Raw genomic sequence first — 20,404 nt, forward strand, 5'->3', positions numbered from 1 at the left:
TTGGATTTAGATTAATTTTTCAAATTCAGAACCTGATGAAGTCAACTGATTTTTTTAATTTGGTTTTGCCTAACTCATATGGATTGAATTTTTTATTTTTATGCATTTTTGTACGAACATATATAAATTTGCACACAAAAGTTGTTTATTGAAGTTTGAGACGAAATGAAAAAAATTAAAGAGGTATTGAAACATTATATTTACAATGAAATTTATTTCAATTATAAATCATGTTTTGTCACGATTACCATTCTATGTTTCTTTGTCATTTTCTGAAAGAAGTTTCTTTGTCATTTTCTATGATGGATTCTATATCTATATTATATATAATAATAGAAACAAAGATAAATTAATTAGAAGAGTTTTAGAGGCCTTTTTTTATTAATTGTCAAAATAGTAATAAAGGAAAATTATAAATACTATATCTAACCTAATATATGTTTAATAGATATAATAACATAACTTACAAAATATCCCAACGAAAAAAAATATATGACGATAAAAAAATATATAAGAATCCATTCAAATTTCATTCATTTAACTTTAATAAATAACATTAAAACCAATATTACTGAAAAATTTAATAGATATAATAAATAACTTACAAAATATCACAACGAAAAAAAATTGTATAACGATAAAAAATATGTAAGGATTCATTCAAATTTCCTTTATTTAACTGTAATAAATAGCATTAAAACCAATATAACTAAATTTTTTTTATAACACATTGACAAACAAAATATGTAAGATCCATTCAAATTCCATTCATTTAACTTTAATAAATAACATTAAAACCAACGTAATTTTTTTAAAAAAAAAATTATATTTATATTTAATAGATATAATACAATAACTTAGAGCATCTCTAAAGGTTTATACTCACAACCACTCAATATACATGCAACATCATCAATTTAATAAACATCTTTTTATTAAATTATCTAATTCCAATGGTTAAACTCTATAACCACTCAATCATAATGGATCCACCAATCACAAAGGATCTACCAATTAATTAAACCGATCATATTATTTTAAAAATTATATATATATATATATATATATATATATATATATATTATCAAAAGCTCAATAAATATTGAATGGTTGATAAAAACTCAATATATTAAACTCACTCCAATGGGAGAGAGTTTATTAAAGGAGTATAATGAGTGGTTCATTATACTCCAATGGAGATGCTCTTACAAAATATACCAACGAAAATAAATTATATAACGATAAAAAATATGTAGGATCCATTCAAATTCCATTTATTTAACTTTCATAAATAACATTAAAACTAATAGAATTAAAAAAAATTATAACACATTTAATTTTTTGTAGTAATAATTAACACAATATTTAAATCTTCAAACTACTATATAAACCAAATAAAATTTAAAAAGAAAGACATGCTTATTTCAAATTCATGGATTTCTCAAAGATTTTTTTAAGCACGAGAAAAGGAATTTTGAGGAGAGCTAGAATTTGATTGAAAAAACATCGTCACAAAGTGTAATAAATATTTTAAAATTGCAAGATTATATAGAAAAAGTATTTTACAAGAACGGAAAGAAATCCTTACAAACATGTCAACATGGTCAATAGACTATGATTTCAACAACTTCCGTAACCTATTATCAAGCAATTATAAAGATATATATATTAATTTATTTACAATATGTAAATTGAAATTATTTTAAAACAAAATATTAATATCACTACATATAAATGATATAAAATTTAAAAAATATTAAAATGTTGTGCAAAACAATTATCCACCCAATACTAGTATATATAATATAAGCTTCAATTCAAGTATTATAACTTATAAGTGCATTGAGAAAACACAATTGGATCATTTGTATTCTGTGGATAAAAATTCTAATCTTACCTTCATCTTAGCTCACGAGTAAATTTGCTCCAAAATGATCTTTGAGTATCAATTTGGTCCTTCAACTTAACATTATTGGACTAATTTGAAGCGCCACATGTGTCACTTTTGGTTCAAGTTGACTTAGAAGTTAAGTTGTGGACTAACTTCACCGTGCGAGAAGTTGAACAACCAACTGACCCTTTATCCAGAATTCTTCTAAGCATTCTCCATTCAATCTCAAACCTGAAGAAAAAATGAGCAAAATTTCTTAAATACCAAAATTCAACTTGCAGACTGAAAATTCCTTACTAGTAATTTTAGATAATGTGGACCCTGACCTGATAACAATTATGTCGGTATATCTATTATTCTTTGCTAATTGGCGCATCATCACCCACACTAGATGCAATCATCTTCATTTTTGTCGGAATATATGCCTGAAAGATTTGTTAGTCAAGGGGCTAGATTATCCAAAAACACAAGATTGTTACTAGTAGTTTTTGGATAATTTTTATATATGGTTTTTTTCCATAATAAAGTCAGTAGTTTTAGCAAATACACCATCACTTCACACTTTATCCTTGTCATAGAGAACTAATACAAGTACTCAATCAAATGTTCACAAAAGATGAGCACAATAGACAATTGCAGATATTGCAAAGTTATTTGTTATTTAGAATGTAAACAGGAGAGGCTTTAAATAGCCGTACAGTAAACTGAAAAGCAGAAAAGAAAGATAACCTCCCAAATATAAAGGGAACGTGATTACAGCAAAAGACTAAGTCAGATAAAAACAAATTCTAACTTATTCCTATTTTCTAGGAACTTATTGATAACTGCAAAACTATTTCAAAAACAAACTAACATCAACTGCGTCTGACTGTTCCGACTTTGTTCTGAGGTCAGTCAATAGACTGCCCTTTTAGAAGGGAGCTGAAAATTTCAAGATGGTGCACCTTAATAGAATTACATATTACACACTTTCAAATAATTCTCTTTCAAAATATAATAGATTTAACAATCCATCACTCAACAGCTAAAAACTAGGGACTTCTTTCGATTAAACAAGATGGTCTTGACTTGTTCTACCGTAAAATTTATGGGAACTGAATCATGATGCAATTGACAATGGCTAGCGGCTTCCAAAGCAATATTATATATATAGGAATTCATTTTCAGGAAGCAATGATTACCATACCAGCAAGAAGAAGCAGAAAATGATAGATTATGTAAGTGAAAAAATGTAGCCAAATGCAAACTGACCGCCTAAAATGCTTAAAACAGGTCAAAATAAGCATGTAGTTGCAGAAAAAACAGACAGAAGTCGATCTCTTAAGCGTGTTCAATAACTCAGCATGCCTAATATTAACAACATTTGGCTGAGAGGATGGATGGGCATAAAACACCATGAATGGAAATCTAAATTTTTCTTACTCTTAATTGAAAAAGAAAGAGTTATCAAGGACAGAAGCAACCCTACCTTCAATATGGTCAGCGAAGAAACAAGGAACTTCACATAATAATGGAATCAAGCTTTCCTTTTGGCAGGTTTTAAGTATACCTTCAAATAACGCATAAACAAGTGAAGCATTAATTAAAAAATATATATATAATAGTAAACATATTGTACCATAAACAAACACACACAAATGCAACAGTAGAATAGCATACCTCGTACAAAGTGAAACGGATGTATACCAATCACAACTTCTGCAGTAGCAGAGCAATCAGGATATGTAATCTGCAAAATTTCATGTATATAACTGCCGACAAAGCTTGTTTAGATGCGTTTATCAACAAGGGAAAGCACCAGTCTTAGCTAAATTAAAACTGATCATCTGGGACAAAACCCCTTTCCAGCATTTCATCATGAAATCGAAACGCTTCCTTCAAGTTTTCCTGGGAGACATGGCCATTTATCAAAGCTGTGAAAGTGGATCTATCAGGGTCTACCCCTTTCTCTATCATTTTCCGTAAGATCAATTCTGCCTCTGACATTCTACCTTGCCGACAGAATCCATGCAGAATTACATTATACGTAATGACATCAGGTGATATCCCTTCTTTTTCCATCTTCTTGGTCAGAATAAATGCCTGGTCCATATTTTCTTCTCTTACAAATCCATTAACGAGGGTATTATATGTGATACTATCAGGAACTACTCCTTTAGAAATCATCTTTCCCATGAATTCATTTGCCTTCGATGCATCACCTGATCTACAATAGCCCTTTATAATGGTATTACAAGTAATAAGAGCAGGCCGGATGCCTTTCATGAACATTTCATCCCACAATTTGAAAGCCTCTGAGACATCACCCAGATTACAGAAACCATTTATTAATATGGCATATGAAATGAGATTGGGAAAAATCTTTCTAGAAATCATATCAGTCCATAACTCATAAGCCTTTTCCATGTCGCCTGCCCTGCAAAACCCATCAATTAAAGTGTTGTATGTCACAATGTCTGGCTTGATATTTACCTGAGTCATGGTCCCAAATAAACTTAAAGCTTTTTCCATATTCCCATCCTTGCAATACCCGTGAATGAGCGTTGTATACGTGTAAAAATCAGGAAATATGCCTCTTTCAACCATCTCTTCAAACAGTGCATTCGCATCAGTGAGCATCTTCTCTTTGCACAACCCGTTCAATATTGCATTATATGCAACCACATCCAAAATACAACCTTGCTGTAGCATATCATCCCGCATTTTCAAAGCTTCTAACATCATGCCTTGCCTACAATAGCCATCTATAAGGATAGTATAAATCACATGATCTGGAACAAAGCCAGATTTCTTCATTTCTCTAAAGTACAACAGTGCTTGATCAAGATGTCCAGTTTTTGCGAACGCCCCAATAATTGAACTGAAGCTAACAAGATTAGGAACAATGTTTTGATGCAGCATATCACCAAAAATTTCTTTAGCTTCCAAAAAATTGTCTTTCCTACAACTTTCAACGAGCAATGTATTGTAAGTGGTAGTATCAGGGTTCAATCCAATATTCAACATTTCACCCAAAACCTCCTTTGCTCTAGCATATTTTCCCCTTTTACATAAGCCATTCATTATAGCATTATATGTAAAGAGACATGGTTTCAATCCCTTATGCAACATTGAATCAATAACCTGAAAAGCATCATCTAGAAGCCCTTCACGACAATATGCATTGATAAGCGTATTATATGTCACAACATCTGCAAAAATTCCATTTTTCTCCATATCCAATAACAATTTGTTGACATCATCAATCTTGTGATCTTTGCACAATGCATTAACCATAATATTTAATGTATAGACATTCAACTCAATGCCACTTCCAACAATTTCCCTATACACTTCCCATGCCAAATCAACCCAACCCATTTTCACAAGTCCACCTAAAAGACTATTACAAGCATTTATAGACACAAAAATTCCTTTACTTCTCAAGATTCTAAATGCTTCATTCCCTTCCATTAACTTTTTGGCTTGGACATAAGACCTAATTAGCAAATCAAACACTAAATTATTCAACCCGCAACTACTACTCACTGATATCAAAGACTCAACAATCTCAACCCTTGAAGCTCCACTTCTCCTTATCATCCTAAGAATCAAGGCTTGCGCATCAGATGACCTTCTACAACGTACCAAAACATAAATCATTGCACTCAGTGACATCGATGTATGTTTGATACTCTTACTATTCGATACAACATGATCTATAAATATTTGACCGAGTTGCAAATTATCACTACACAAATGTAAAACGTCAACTACAATTGATGGGTTTAAGTGAAGAAGATAATTGTGCAGGGACTTTACATTACCTTGTCTTAAATTGAACATAATTTTTTCCACTAGGAAAGAATCAGGTGTATCTGTTGATGAAATTGTTTCTTGGTTTGGATTTTGAAAAGAGCCAAGGGTATGGAGATTGACATATTTGGGACCCTGGTTTAGATAAGTGATAGCATAGAGCCTTTTGTGGGTGTTAATGATGCTCTGATAGCAATTCTGACATGGTACAAGATAATTGGCCATCTTTGTGAAACACTGCATTCTCATGTTCTGTTGCTTTCCTTTTCCCTTCTATGAATTTGGAAATTTCATCAACTAAAGAGATATAATTCCAACAGTCAACAGATTAATACGCCTTTCCTATTTCCTTCAACCCAATGCTGCAAAAAGACATGCTTTGATTAAGCATAGGAAAAAGCACAATTGGACTCAATAGAATGAAACCAACCCTAACCAAGCAAAATGAAGCAGAACAACTTCAATGTAGTAACAGCACAAGCTAACTGAAAAAAATGAATACCAAATGAACGACAGTAAAAAATTTGAGTAAACTTGCCAATGACAAAAGAAAAGAAATATCAATGTCGGCATAACCATGAATTACAGCAATGTCAATAATTTTAATTATTCATACTACTCCGCAAAGCATCACTATGAAATTAGTATTCAATACCTTTCACCAATTATCACTGCCAGTGAATATAATCAGTATAACAAAAACGTAGAAAAAGGAAAGAAACCCATTTCAGATTGCGATCAATCGAAGAAAAAAGATTTGATATTAGAAATTGGAAAAACCTTCAAGCAACTAAACTGCAGTTCCCTTGAATAACATACAATGATATTTAGAGCGAAGGATGGCTCAGTAGAAATCCTATGCGCAGTTTCTGCTTTCTACATTTACAAATGCATATAAATATTCAACCATTAAGTCGTATTGTTTTAGAATCATATACCTGGATGAATAAGCAAAACAAGTCAAAAACTGCGCCACGGACTGGGGTAGCAACTGGTAGTGGCGATTGGAGAGGAGAGAAGCAGTGGATGGAGCAGCCAAGCACAGCAGGAGAGCAGAGGAGGAAGCTCGACTCGAACTCAGTGAGGGAAGGATGGGGATTCTCAATTCTAATGGGAAAAGTGAGATTTTGTTTCAATTTGGGATGAAGTTTAGGGCTTGATTGGGAGGGGTTTAGAAGGATTAGTAAATAGATGGTTAGTAAGCCTTTGTTCGGGAGTTTAGAGGTTAATGGAGATATTAAAGTAGCTAATGGAAATGGAAGGAAAGTGATGGAAAGGAAAGTTAAAAATTAACCTTGTTTGGGAGATTATATGATGGAAATGAGGTTAAATGTTTAACTTAGTTTGAGAGTTTAAATACGAAAGGGAAGGAATGTTAAATTTACTCTGCAGAGACAAGAAATTTTAAAAAACTTTATGTTACTTCCATTAACCCCCAATTTGGAAGTTAGAGTTTGAAGGTGAGAGGGAGTAAACATTTAACCCCATTAACCTCCATTTACTTTCAAAAAAATAACTCTCAAACAATGTTAACTTAATACTTAACCTTTCATTACTCTCATTTACTCCCATTAACCTCCTCCCAAACAAGGACTAAGGGTTGGTCCCTTAGACTGCTCATTTGATGTTTGAGGAAATAAGATATTTCTTAACATAAATATGATCTACCAGCTCTAAAGATACCTTTCTTAAGGGTTGCGGATTCTAGTATAATAAGTGATTATTTACTTCAGCATTAATTTTGATAATGCGTGCATCTTCTATAGCTTGTCTAACATAGTTACATAGTCATGTAACAAACAAACAGTAGCAAAATGAGCTAATAGTAGCATGAATTAATCACGAACAAACAAACAGTACTAAGTAGTCATGTAACAAACAAACAAACAGTAGCAAAATGAGCTATCAGTAGCAGATATACCTTAATCAACCACGAACGGTGAGAGATCGGAACGACAGCGGCGGTGTGAGGAGGAGGACAGCGGCTGTGTGCCAGATCGGAAGAGAGACGGCGGGCGGTGTGAGAGAGGAGGAGAGGAAGAGAGACGGCGAGATCGCAAGAGAGACGGCGATCGGTGTGAGAGAGGAGGAGAGGAAGACAGACGGGGGGCGACTGTTCCAGTTACAAACGATGAGAGAGGAAGAGAGGAAGAGAGACGGGTTTGATTTGATAATCAACTTTACTTTTTAACAAGAGGAAATTGCACGCGAAATCAGTTTTTTATTTTTATTTATAACATTATATATATATATATATATATATATATATATATATATATATATATATATATATATATATATAGTCTTTTATCGTCGATGGTTAAATTATGAATATCAATTCTGATGCATTTATTTTCAATTATGTCAAATTTATAGTTATCACATTAATTATTTAAATTTATTATCAATTTGATTAATACAAATTTATATTTCAATCCTATATTTTCTGAACCACTATCTTTTTGTCGCTTCCTTCCTCCTTCTACGTATTTATTTTTGTTGTTGTTCCTGATTTTCAGAAGTGATTCTGTTAACCACTATACTTTTTCGGTTTACTGTTGTTCCTGATTTGAAGAAGTAATTGTGTTAACCACTATGTTTTTGCGGTTTATTACCTTCTTCTGTTTTTTTGTTTTTCATTGTTCTTTTTGCTGCTGTTACTGATTTTTAGTAGTGATCGTTTTCAATTTTCTGGATTTTTTTGACCTTCGATAGTTTCAGCCTCGATTATTGTTTCCAAGCTTTTGTTCTAGCTTATTAGTTTTCCATTGGTACCTAATGACTGCTAATGCTTTGTGCAAATTCATAATCGATGGGAAATGTTCTTCGAATTTCTCTTTGGCTGATGCTTTGTTTTCTTAGCAAGGTTCTTTCTTATTCTTTTTTCTTAAAACAGCATTTTTGGTTGGCAAACAATGTTTTTTTATATTTCTTTTGGTTGCATTTTTCTGGACACCTTTGTTGAAAATAATGGTTTGTGAAAAACTCATTAATTTCTCTGTTTTTTTTTTGTTATGTGCCATATCAGTAACAAGTTCCTGTGGCTCTGTTTTTTTTTAAATTCATCCAAGTGATGTAGTAAAGTTGTGTATTAAGTCTGAACTGCATTCTGACTATATAGTCAATGTATGTTTTTCTTACCATATTTTCATTTGTTGATTGCTGTTATGTTTATGTTTTTTTGATGTAATTTATTGGTCGAACGATTCCATTTTAAGCACAGTATTTGATTTTTAATTACTACTTTATACAAAACAAAACCTATATACTATCTTTTTTAACTCACTCATCTCAGATCTTATTACGCTATCAGTATTTGTATCCTTGAATAAACATGTTGTTTGATATCTGAGAAATACCAGTTGTCTGATTAATTTGATATATTAGTGCTTCCAAAATGGCAATTCTATTTTTAAGAATCTTATTTATTTCATGTTTATCAATTGAAACAATATTTGATTAAAAAAAACCAATAGTTAATTATCTGATGCTGCTTTTAATTATAATAATTGAACCACAATTAAATTTACATTAGTTACTTCATTTTGATGATTTTCTTTTAAGTTGTATATGAACAAATAGAGCATTTAAGAGGGATTTTGTTATATTCATGTTAATTATTTCCATTTTTTTTTGGAACAGCTATGGTGAAAAGGGTAAATAATTTTCTACAAAATTCTACTATTTCAAAAAAAATTGAAAGAATGAAACAGAAAAGGATATCTGGTGTTTTTTCAAAAATACGAAAATCTAGTGTTACACCAAAATTGAAAAGTACAGTTAGTAAAGAAAACAATGGTTCTCCAAATACTTTTCAAGTGAATGAGCGTAAGCAATGGTTCCCGAGGAAAAAAAGGAGATTTGCGGGTTAGTACGCTATTTATGTTAATTTTTACGTTATAAAATATAGTTATTTATGTAACATTTTTTTTTATTTATTACAGGAATGGGATTACCTTACTAAGCCTGAGCATTTCTATTCATGTTGCGTGACAACAACCATAACAGTTGATGCTATTCGTGATATTAAACACACATTATCTTCAACTCAATTATCATTGTTTGCTAACTAGTTTTGGACATTTTTTAAAATTAGATAGCATTTGTGTCCAACCTCAGATTTTGCATGCTTTACTTTTGAGGGAGGTAAACCAAAAAAATGATTGTGAAATGTGGTTTAATGTCTGTGGGGTTAAGCTAAAGTTTGGGATTGTAGAGTTTGCATTAGTGACCGGCTTACAATGTGTTGGTGATGTTGAAAATTATCAGTATACTGAATCCATGAGGTTAAAAAAGAAATATTTTGGAGGTTTGCAAAAAGTGACTAAGCTATCAGTTTTTTAATGTTTTAAAAATAAGCGTGGGGATTGTGATGAGTATGCAGTCAAGCTTGCGTTCTTATTTTTTTTGCATCACTATTTGTTATCAAATGTACCAAAAAAAACATCCCTGATTTGCATTTTCAAATACTTGATAGTCCATATTGGAATGTTTTTCCATGGGGGAAACTTGCATTTGAGTACACATTTAAATCTTTGAAAGAGAAATATACTGGTAAATCCCACAGGGGCGGTTACATCCATTATGGGTTTCCAACAAAATGTAGCATATTAAGATGTCCAGTAGCATTGCAGGTATGGTTTTATGAACGTTGTGGTGCAATAGATGGTAAATTCGCTAAAAGGATTGGAAAAACCATCCCTCGAATGTTGAACTGGTCTTCTATTGGAAAGCCGCCCATGAAAGAGTTGCGAAGAGAAATATTCAGCCTTCCTTCTCACTTAGTAAGTAGTTTTACTTAATATTTTCTTCCATTAATTAGTGTATTCTGTTTTTAAAAAATTTTAAATTGGTTTAACACTTTTTATTTCATTGAATACTAGTTAAAAGTGAGGAACATAACAGCTACAGTTGCAGAGAAAGGGTTGTTGCATTTACAGGGTTTATTTGATAAAGGGAAGGAAATTGCAGATGGAATGGGAAATGCCCTCCATGGCGAGAATACCAACTATGAATTAGACATTACGACAAGTAATGATTCATATTCATTTGAATTAAGTAGTGAAGGAGAGTTCTCTCGGTCAAATGAGGATGAAAAGGAAGATCATTTCACACTGTTGAACGACCGTATAATGGATATTGCAAATGAAGTAAAAGGGTTGGGGATTCATATAGCTTTTTTACAAGCCCACTTTTATGTATATATGGCAGAGATAGAAACGAATTACAAAACTTGGGAAAAGTTTGTGCAGTAAAGGTGTCACATCCGTGTCCCTAATTTTAGTTATTATACTCTAATATAAGATTATATTATAGTTGTTTATTGATTGGAGAGTTAATTGAATATTATGGATATAGATTGGAGGCTAATTTCATGATTTAAGTGTAAAATTAAAAGTTTAGGGTAAGTTTTAAAAGAAGTTAAATGTTAGAGGGATCAAAAGGGACATTTTCCCTCATTGGGAACATAAATCCCATAATTTAAGAAGCCAATTTCGTGGCTCAAGGCTGCTGATCATTACCACAAAAGAAGAAAAAAAAAAAAGAATTCATCTCATCTTCTCCATTGTTCTTCATTTTATCCAAATTTCACCTAGTTTTGATCATTATTTGATATCTGGAGTTTGCACCGTCGGATCGAGCTCAATTTTTTACAGTAGTTTCTAGACATCCTAATACACATTGTGGTCGGTGTGATTTTGATTTGGCGATTTGTAGAATCAATTCGTCCTAAGCAGATTGGAGGGGAAGATTTGAGGTTTTAATGTGTTTTTTCTCTCAATTAGTGCTAAGGTAAGTAATTATCAACTACTCTTTTGAGTTTGTATGTATATATATGTATATATAAATCTATATTTTACAGAAAATTGAATTTTTGTGGTGATTTTTTACATGCATTTGATTAATTGGAGTTTTTATGAATTAGTTTTTGACATGAGCTTAAAGTTAAGTTCAAGTAATTATATATGTATTTGCATGTCAATTTCAACCTATAATATATGTTTATGTATACATGATTTAAGTTTGGTTTTGATGAACTTAGTATATTTGATTAATGTTTGTGTAAGATTTGATATTTTGAAGAGTAAATGAGTGGTTTTCTATGAATTATTTCTCAAAGTAAATTTGAGTTTTAATTAAAGGTTGTTAAAATATTAATTTTGATGAAATTATGATTTATTGAAATAAAGTCTATATACGATGATTTATGTGTTATTTTTAAGAAATTGAAGTTATTGATAAGTATGTCCATAAATTATTTATTGGTGATTTTTGTTTGATTTATGAAGTATGATTTAACATTTTGGAAATGGATTGAATAAAGATATTGAGAAAATATTATGATGTTGATTTATGAGTCATATGTATATAAATATATTTCTGATTTTAAATTATATTATGAAATTATAATATTTTTAGTATCCGTCAAGAGTAATCCGGATAGGTGGTTTTTATTAAAGTCCGTATTTAGTGAGAAATACGACATGTGTACACAGTTGAAAGACCTAGCGGGTATGGCAAAGAAGTATTGAGTAAGACCATGCGGGTTAGGCAAAATTATGAGATATCTCGATTCTATTATATTGTGGGGATTGATACATACGGGGATTATCTCTCGGATGGATACGGTTTGCGAAGTATATATTGATATACGATTTGCGAAATATTTAATGATATACGATTTATGAGATATTTATTGATATATGGTTTATGAAGTGTTTATTGATATACAGTTGATGCAGTATTTATTGAGATACAGTTTGTGAAGTATTTATTGAAATACATTTTATGAAATATTTATCAAAATACGATTTATAAAGTATTTACCGAAAAACAGTTTATGAAGTATTTATTGATTTACAGTTGATTTAATTAAATGGTTAATTGCGAACCTATTTATTTTGTATAGTTGAGATTTTAAACAAATAAATATATATAGTTATTTTGGACATGAGTTTTATATTAAGTGTTTTAATACAGTGATTTACGTTTTGACTATGTGTGCTATTTTGAAAAATGATAGCAAGCTTGATATTTTAAATTGCATATTTGGTTAAATGTACTATTTTAAGTATTTTATTATGGTTTAGTCCATAAAAGGTCCATTTTGAAGAATATGAATTTTATATTATGCATTTTGAAAATTTAATTATAAATATAGTTATTTTGAGTATAAGTATTTTATGTAGTTGATAATTGCTTACTGAGATTTTTGTCTCACCTTTTTTTTAAATGTTTTAATGCTTTTAGGTGAGAAGGTACATGATAGAGAGAAGGTTACCGACCGAATAGGCGAGAATTTGGAAGTTATTGCTTATTGTTAGAAGTATCATTTGAACCTTAGTATTTTGGTTGTGATATGATGGAGTTGATAAAAATGTTGAGGTTCTTGAATCACTAATGTAGTTGGAATATTGATTTATTTAGAATATACATTTATGAGGAATGCCTATAAAAGTGATATTTATGATATTTGGAGACTATTAAGTGTTGATTGTGTCTTTCTAATCTCACGCCCGATGCCGATTGAGGTCGTTTAAGGGTCGAGTGTGACAAAAGGACAAGAACAAGGTATGTCAATTGTAGCCAATATAATCAATTTTATGAGCTTATTTGATCATCAACGTGATTCCATTGTATTATTAAAAAAATATATAATAATAGGTGTAAACATAGAGAAGGTTACTGATTTCTATATTATAGATTATTATAATTTGTAAATATCAAATTTCATGTTCACGGGGGAAAATGCATATGAATCATTTTTTTGCAGAAGTACATTTATGCCCTAAATAAAACAATAGGATCCTGATTTTGTTTGTATTCATAGATTTAAAAAATGAATATTTATTGCCATGATTTAGGGAGGCAAGCAATCAAATTTTTTTTAACTTCAACCTTGAATTATTGTTTTAATCTTGTATATTTTTAATATGCTGATTAATCTATGATTGATGTTCGTTTGCATTTTTTTGTGCTACATATTTTTGTTGTTAATAATAAATCTTTGTTATCTGCTTGGGTTTTTGTAATGAATTATCCAATTCCTTTTGATAATTGTATTATTTAGCTCACTTTGAGGTCCATGTTTTCTTTTCTACATGTAAAAGTTATGAAGTGGTTATCAAAACCACCAGTTGAAGAAACTAGTATTGACCAATCTTCTGATGATTTATCTGATGAGGACAATGTAAAATTTTGTTGAATTAATAATATGGTTGAAAGTATTCTATTAGTGCTTTTTTATTTTGTAAACCAAATCCTTTTTTATCACTTAAAAAGTAGATAGTAGATAGAAAGTCTTAAATTGAAGTAAACATTATTTTAAAGCTTCCAAAACTAATACAATTGCACCCTATATTAACATTTTTGTTATGTTATAAAGGGAACCTTATACAAAAGTTGTTGCTTATTCAAAAAAGTGGGTTGTAGGCAGCAAGGCAAGTTCATCTAGGAAAGGGAAAGTACAAAGCAGCACTTTCAAATCATCATATTATGAATTCGATGTCGTTGAGGTAATTTTTAAATGCTTTTGTGGAATGTTAATGAATGTTTTCAATTGGCCATTTTCAATATAACAATGATGTTAAATAGTGAATTATTTTTTATTCACAGCTTTTTCATGTTAAATGTTTTTTTATAGGTAAACAACATAACCATGGAGAATGGGACGGGTGACAACAAATAAGTGGATGCGTCTAGAAAAACAACGACGTATACCAATGGTGAAAATGAACATCCTAAATCATCATTTTTAAGTGAAAATTATGGATGTGCATTGGTTGTTGGGACATGTGGTATGTTAACTGAGACTAACCACGAGGTACGATATTTAATACATTGGATTGTATTTAAATTTTTTAAGAAAATAATAAATTAAATATAGCTTATATTACTATATTTTCATACAGGAGTCGTCTGGTAACATTTTAGATGAATTGAATCCAAGCCAACTAGATGCAATAGAAGGTTATGCATACAAGACAATGGGATTACAGGAAAAAAAAGTTCGTATTGTCAAGTAAATTTCAACACATTAATATATTTTAAGTAAAATATTAAATACTAACCATTTTTTCGTTTACTTATAGGCTACTGCATCGGTTAATATGACGTTTGATGATGCCCCATCATTTGATATTGGTCTGACGCCATGTGAAATTAAACCAGCTACATTACCAGTGTCAGTCACTCACGCATCTGATTTACCTAATTATGGAGTAGAATGTAATTCTGAGAAGGTGATATCAAAATCAATAAAGGGAATGTCTCCGTTTACACTAATATCTGAATTTGATAATGACGATCCTCACCATGATATATTTGAAAGATGGCTGCTTTATAGGGTAAACAAATGGAGAAAGTAAGTCATTTATTGTCTATTATTATAGACCCTTTCAATCAATAAATAATCATAACAAACGTTTTTTTTGGACGGTATAGGGGGAAGATTTATATGAAGGATCATGATATGATTGGAAAATCTCTTGATTTTTCATTGCATTAATCTGAGAGAAGATTTGGTTATATGATTTACGTACCATTGAATGATGCATCACAGAATCGGTATGTATTTGTTGAATTGCTATAGTCATTCATGTGATAAAGTTTCTTTTAGAATTTTGGTTTTAATGTTAATTATTAGTAACAATCATAAAAAAATGATTTAACTTTTCTAAATATATTCTTCAAAAAAAAACTTTTCTAAATATAACTGTATTTGTACTAATTGTTTCCTTTGTATTATTTGCAGCATGTAAATGTAGTATTCTATTACTTGCGAAAGAAAGTGATATATGGTAAATCCTGCGTATTAAGGTGCACAACAACAAACTCATTCTTTGATGAGCATATTCAGTCTCTACATGGCCAATTTTTGTCCAGTAAACGTGATGAGTTCATATTGAAAAGAGATCGAGAAATTCTCCCTTTAATACTTGGTCATTTCATGGATTGCTCAACATCGTGGTTAAATGTTGATCATGTACTCTTTCCGATATGCTTGGGAAAAAACAAAATCATTGGGTCTTAGCTAGGTTGTCTTTCCTAGACAGACGGATTTATTTGTATAATTCTTTGAGGACTCTGTTGATGTCTCGTGAAGCTAGGTCTACCTTAGTAGCATATTGTGAATTGCTACCATTTTTTATTGAGTTGTCCGGATTCTATGCAATCTGAACTGACATTGATCATAATTCTGGCTCATATGAGGGAATTAGTACACGAGAACCATATATTGTTGAGGAGATACAAAACCTTCCACATCTAGATAACAAGTAAGTTCATCCCATTCTATTTGTTATAATAGTGTCTGAATGTAATATTTTTAATTTATTATAATTTAATTTATGTTATTTAAACTAATAATTCAATTTATTTGTGTGTAAATCATACAGAGAAAGCGGGATCCTTATGTGCACATTTGCCGAGCATTTTATCGAAAATTCTGAATACCGAGCAACATCTTTGTTGATTTTCATCGTAAGAGATATGCAATATTGTTGTATCAGCATGGACTTATGAAGGCCAATAAGTGCGTAAATAGTGATATCGAATTAAGTAAATCGCCTAATTAATTTTAACGTTCTGTTAACATTTTGTAATGAATATATTTTACCATCAATATATTCAGACTTTTTTTTTTTTTGTTATTTGAAGAATATAATTAAATTTCTTTGTATCTATTTTGTATGATACTAATGTTTTTCAATTTTCATTAATTCAATAGTACATTGATTTCTAACAGATCATTTATTGTTTATCAATTATAAACCTACAATAGGAAGTAATATGGTTCATCAAGTACGAAAACACAAAACTGTTTTCAACATCAATTAGTGGAAGGATACAATTCAATGCATCAGTTTAAATTTCTTTGTATCTATTTCGCAAAAATTGTTTCTTTAAGTGATGCTTATTTTTTTAATGGAATAAGCTGCAAAGTTTACACCCAGGGGCAGTTTTACCCCTGCCGTCTAAAATGGTGTAATTTTACCCTTAACCTTGGCAGTCTAAAGTAATTTTACCTCTAACGTTGATAAGTTAAGTTAATTGGAGAATTTTTTTTATCATATTGACCCTGTTTGGTAAACAGCTTTTTGAGGTAAAATTAGAGGTTTGAGCCACTTTAGATGTTTTGACTAGTCAAACCTCTAATAGTGGTGTTTGGTGAAGAGAAGTTTCAAAAATGCTTATTTTGGTCAAAAAAGCTATTTTTGAAAAAAACTTATATGTGTTTTATAATAATGTATGAATTTTACCAAACTTGCTAATCTTATGGGTAAAATTGTACTATTTTAAACGTTAAGGGTTAATTTCTCCTGCTTGTAAACATTAGGCGTATTTTTACGCCTTATCCTTTTTCAATTAATGGGTTGTCAATTTATTGTGTTCCTTGGTGGAAGCATTGGTAATTAGTCTTGACTTAAGGTTTTAAGGATCTGTTTACACTTAGTGTAATTAGTCTTGATATTAAATTTTCCTATATCAACGATGTTGCAAGTTCTGGTATTATATTGCATCAAATTGGAAGGCATGTCAAATATGGTTTCTTTAAAAAAAATCATAGACATGAATGTTGAATAGACTGACTTTTTTAAATATTCAAAATGGCAGCATAAGAGTTTAGGGGTGGGCACGGTTCGGTTAACCGGTCCATGAGACAATAAAATTAATCGAACCGAAACTATCGGTTTTTTAACCAATGAAACCGAAATCGGTCCAAACATATCGATTAACCGTATGAACGGTTAACCGTTAATCTCGGTTAGGTTTTTCGGTTAACGGTTTTTAACCAATTCTCAAAGGTTAACCAAAAATCAACGGTTAACCATAATTTTTACCCAAACCTAAATTTTTAAATAAAATTAAAATACACATAATTTTAAATATCTAAACAAAATGAATTAATATAACATGAACATAACTTAATTAAATAAATACCATAACTAACAGAAATTTCAACATTTTTCATAATAATTTTGATGAATTATAATCGTAATTACAAAAGAAAAAAAAACTTTCAACATATGAATAATAATACATCTTTCATAATGTTTTTGAAAGACCACTGGTGGTCCTTGCAATCCATAGCATCTGTTTGGCCTTCTTCATTTTCTTTGTCAGCTCTGTTGAACTGCAAATACAGACAAACATTGCAAATAAGTAATGGTTATTCATGCATAACATATAACAAACAAGGCCATAAAAACAAAGCCAAACAACTGCACAACTATATGAGTATGATTTGATTTAAATAGGCATTTAACAAGAGATATTAAAAAAACTGTCAACACTACATGAACTTTTAATGAAATTGAATTAATAGAACATCCTAATTTCAATAGTAGAACATGTAAATCAGAGTTTTTATCAAAGAACATTGCATTTTGAACAAACATGAATCTAATATCCAAGCGATTGAATCAGAACCATTGAACATTGGTTATAGAAACAAATTCAACTGATGGAACTTACCAGTTACTATATTTTATGAAAGGAAAAAATACATGCTTTTCCGTAGGTCAGGGGAAAGGAAGCCTCTGGCTGCTAGGCTAACCGCTAAGAGATCCAATGTGGAGGGAGCGAGACCATCTTAAGATAAAGTGTAGTAAACAAAGTTCCAAATTTCGCCATAAGCCTACACAGAGAGCTTAATTATAGAACCATTTAAATCAAATTATCAATACAAAACCAACAGGTTAAACGTTAGATAAGTTATTAAAGTTCCCAATTATGTTTTAGAAACAATGGCTTTCCAATGATATAGAAGCCACTGATGAGTTAAACTAATTAATGTGTGAAATGCAGGTTTTAAGCAATTCTATATACAAGAGTAGAGTACATGGTGATAGTCAATTCAGAGAAAGACAGTCTCCGTAGCCATGTTTTACAACCTAGAAGTGACTTAATCTTTCAACCTTGCCAACAACTTGTAACTAAGGAAACCCCTGCTCTCCTTATGCTATGGAAATAAAACAAACTTAAGTTGTGCTTATGCTATGGAAATAGAACAAGCTTAATAAAACAAAAAGTAACAGTCATATTTCTTGAGGAATTAAAAGCAATGGAAATAAACTTATGTTATGCTATGGAATTAAAAGCAATGGAAATAAACTTACACACAGTTGATAATCAAAATAATTACTCCAGAAGAAACTTATGCTATGCTTAGAGAAGAAAAGCCATAAACGTCTTACCTTGGTTATGCGCATCAGCTAGAGAAGACTGTGGGTTCGTTCGAGATCGGAAGCAAGATCGGTGGTTTGAGATCGAGAGAAGACTGGGGGTTCGTAAAGGATGAAGCAAGGTCTGCCGATGCAAGATTGGAAGCAAGATCGGACTTTCCTTGCAAAACCAGATCGGACAGGATACGAAACCAGATGGTTCGTTCGGCGGCGGTGCTGCTCATTCGTTTCGTTCCTCTTTCTTCAGAGAAAGAACGAGGGTTTTTTAGATTCTTAGGTTAATTTGGTATTGGACAAAAGAAAAGATATAAAAATTATAATGGACAATATAATACGTTATTAGTTAAGTATTTAGTATTAGTATTTAGGAAGTGTATAATTTGTATTTCATGTATATATTTACAAACTAAATAAATATATATATATTTTTTATATATGTATATATTAAACGGTTCGGTTAACCGTTAACCGCGGTTTTTGTACACTCAAAACCGAAACTGAAACCGAAACCAAAATATTTTTTAACCCTAAAGCAAAACCGTCAGTTCGGTTAACCGTATTTTTCGGTTTGGTTTATCGGTTTTCGGTTCGGTTACCAGTTTGTCTGGTTTTTTTGCCCACCCCTATAAGAGTTTGTATTTCCAAAATTTCTTGATACAATTAGAGTATGAATATCTAATTGAGAGAAAGCAATAAAATAAATTATAGTGTGCCTCAATAGAAATAACTTTTGGGTTGAATATCATGGATTGGATACTCGGCTATTGTTTACGTTTCCTCTTGGATAGTCGTCTGTGCAGGCTGAAATAATATGCATACTGACGAAGAACATAGATCACAAGCATCTCCAAACATACGATTGTGATCGGCAGAGTTACCACAATATGAGCCAAATCTAACAAAGGAAAAATTCATCAATATTTCACTATTAGATACTGCCAAAAACACCAAAAATTAATCATATTTAAAGAAAGCGAAGATAACATCCATTAAACTATGTATGAAGAACATATTGCCATATTTTTCACCTGCAGCAACGGGTTTTGAAATCCTATTTCACTTGTGTTATAATTTTTAGCTTTTAACCCAAACAATTACATCAAAAAAACATAAACATAACAGCAATCAACAAATGTAAATGTGGTAAGAAAACCATACCTTAATTATGTAGTCAGAATGCAGTTTAGACTTAATACACAACTTTACCACAACACTTGGATGAATTTAAAAAAAACAGGGCCATAGGAACTTGTTACTGCAATGGCATACAACAAAAAAACAAAGAAATTAATGAGTTTTTCACAAACCATTATTTTCAACAAAGGTGTCCAGAAAAATGCAACCAAAAGAAATATAAAAAAAGTTGTTTGCCAACCAAAAATGTTGTTTTAAGAAAAAAGAATAAGAAAGAACCTTGCTAAGAAAACAAAGCATCAACCAAAGAGAAATTCGAAGAACATTTCCCATCGATTATGAATTTGAACAAAGCATTAGCAGTCATTAGGCACCAATGGAAAACTAATAAGCTAGA

At 30.8% G+C, this 20,404-nt stretch overlaps 1 protein-coding gene across 2 annotated transcripts; it reads right to left on the bottom strand.

Annotated features, from left to right (window-relative positions):
* Positions 1-1,675: 1,675 nt before the first annotated feature.
* Positions 1,676-6,852, bottom strand: LOC136233353 (pentatricopeptide repeat-containing protein At5g01110-like). Of its 2 annotated transcripts, XM_066022988.1 has the most exons (6): positions 6,625-6,852; positions 5,698-6,048; positions 3,551-5,621; positions 3,360-3,440; positions 2,218-2,316; positions 1,678-2,122 (listed from the first exon to the last, which is right to left on the bottom strand). In XM_066022988.1, the coding sequence occupies exon 3, from the start codon at positions 5,546-5,548 to the stop codon at positions 3,704-3,706; it is 1,845 nt and encodes a 614-aa protein (XP_065879060.1). In that variant the 5' UTR covers positions 5,549-5,621; positions 5,698-6,048; positions 6,625-6,852; the 3' UTR covers positions 1,678-2,122; positions 2,218-2,316; positions 3,360-3,440; positions 3,551-3,703. The 2 variants fall into 2 exon arrangements, with proteins under 2 accessions (XP_065879059.1, XP_065879060.1); XM_066022987.1 differs by having other exon boundaries at positions 1,676-2,122; positions 3,551-6,048.
* Between the last annotated feature and the right edge of the window lie 13,552 nt (positions 6,853-20,404).

Source organism: Euphorbia lathyris, chromosome 6 (assembly GCF_963576675.1).
Source record: "Euphorbia lathyris chromosome 6, ddEupLath1.1, whole genome shotgun sequence".
NCBI classification, from domain to species: Eukaryota; Viridiplantae; Streptophyta; class Magnoliopsida; order Malpighiales; family Euphorbiaceae; genus Euphorbia; species Euphorbia lathyris.

Coding starts and splice junctions, on each gene's coding strand:
- LOC136233353 (XM_066022987.1), bottom strand. CDS start 5,935: ATGAGAATGCAGTGTTTCACAAAGATGGCCAATTATCTTGTACCATGT.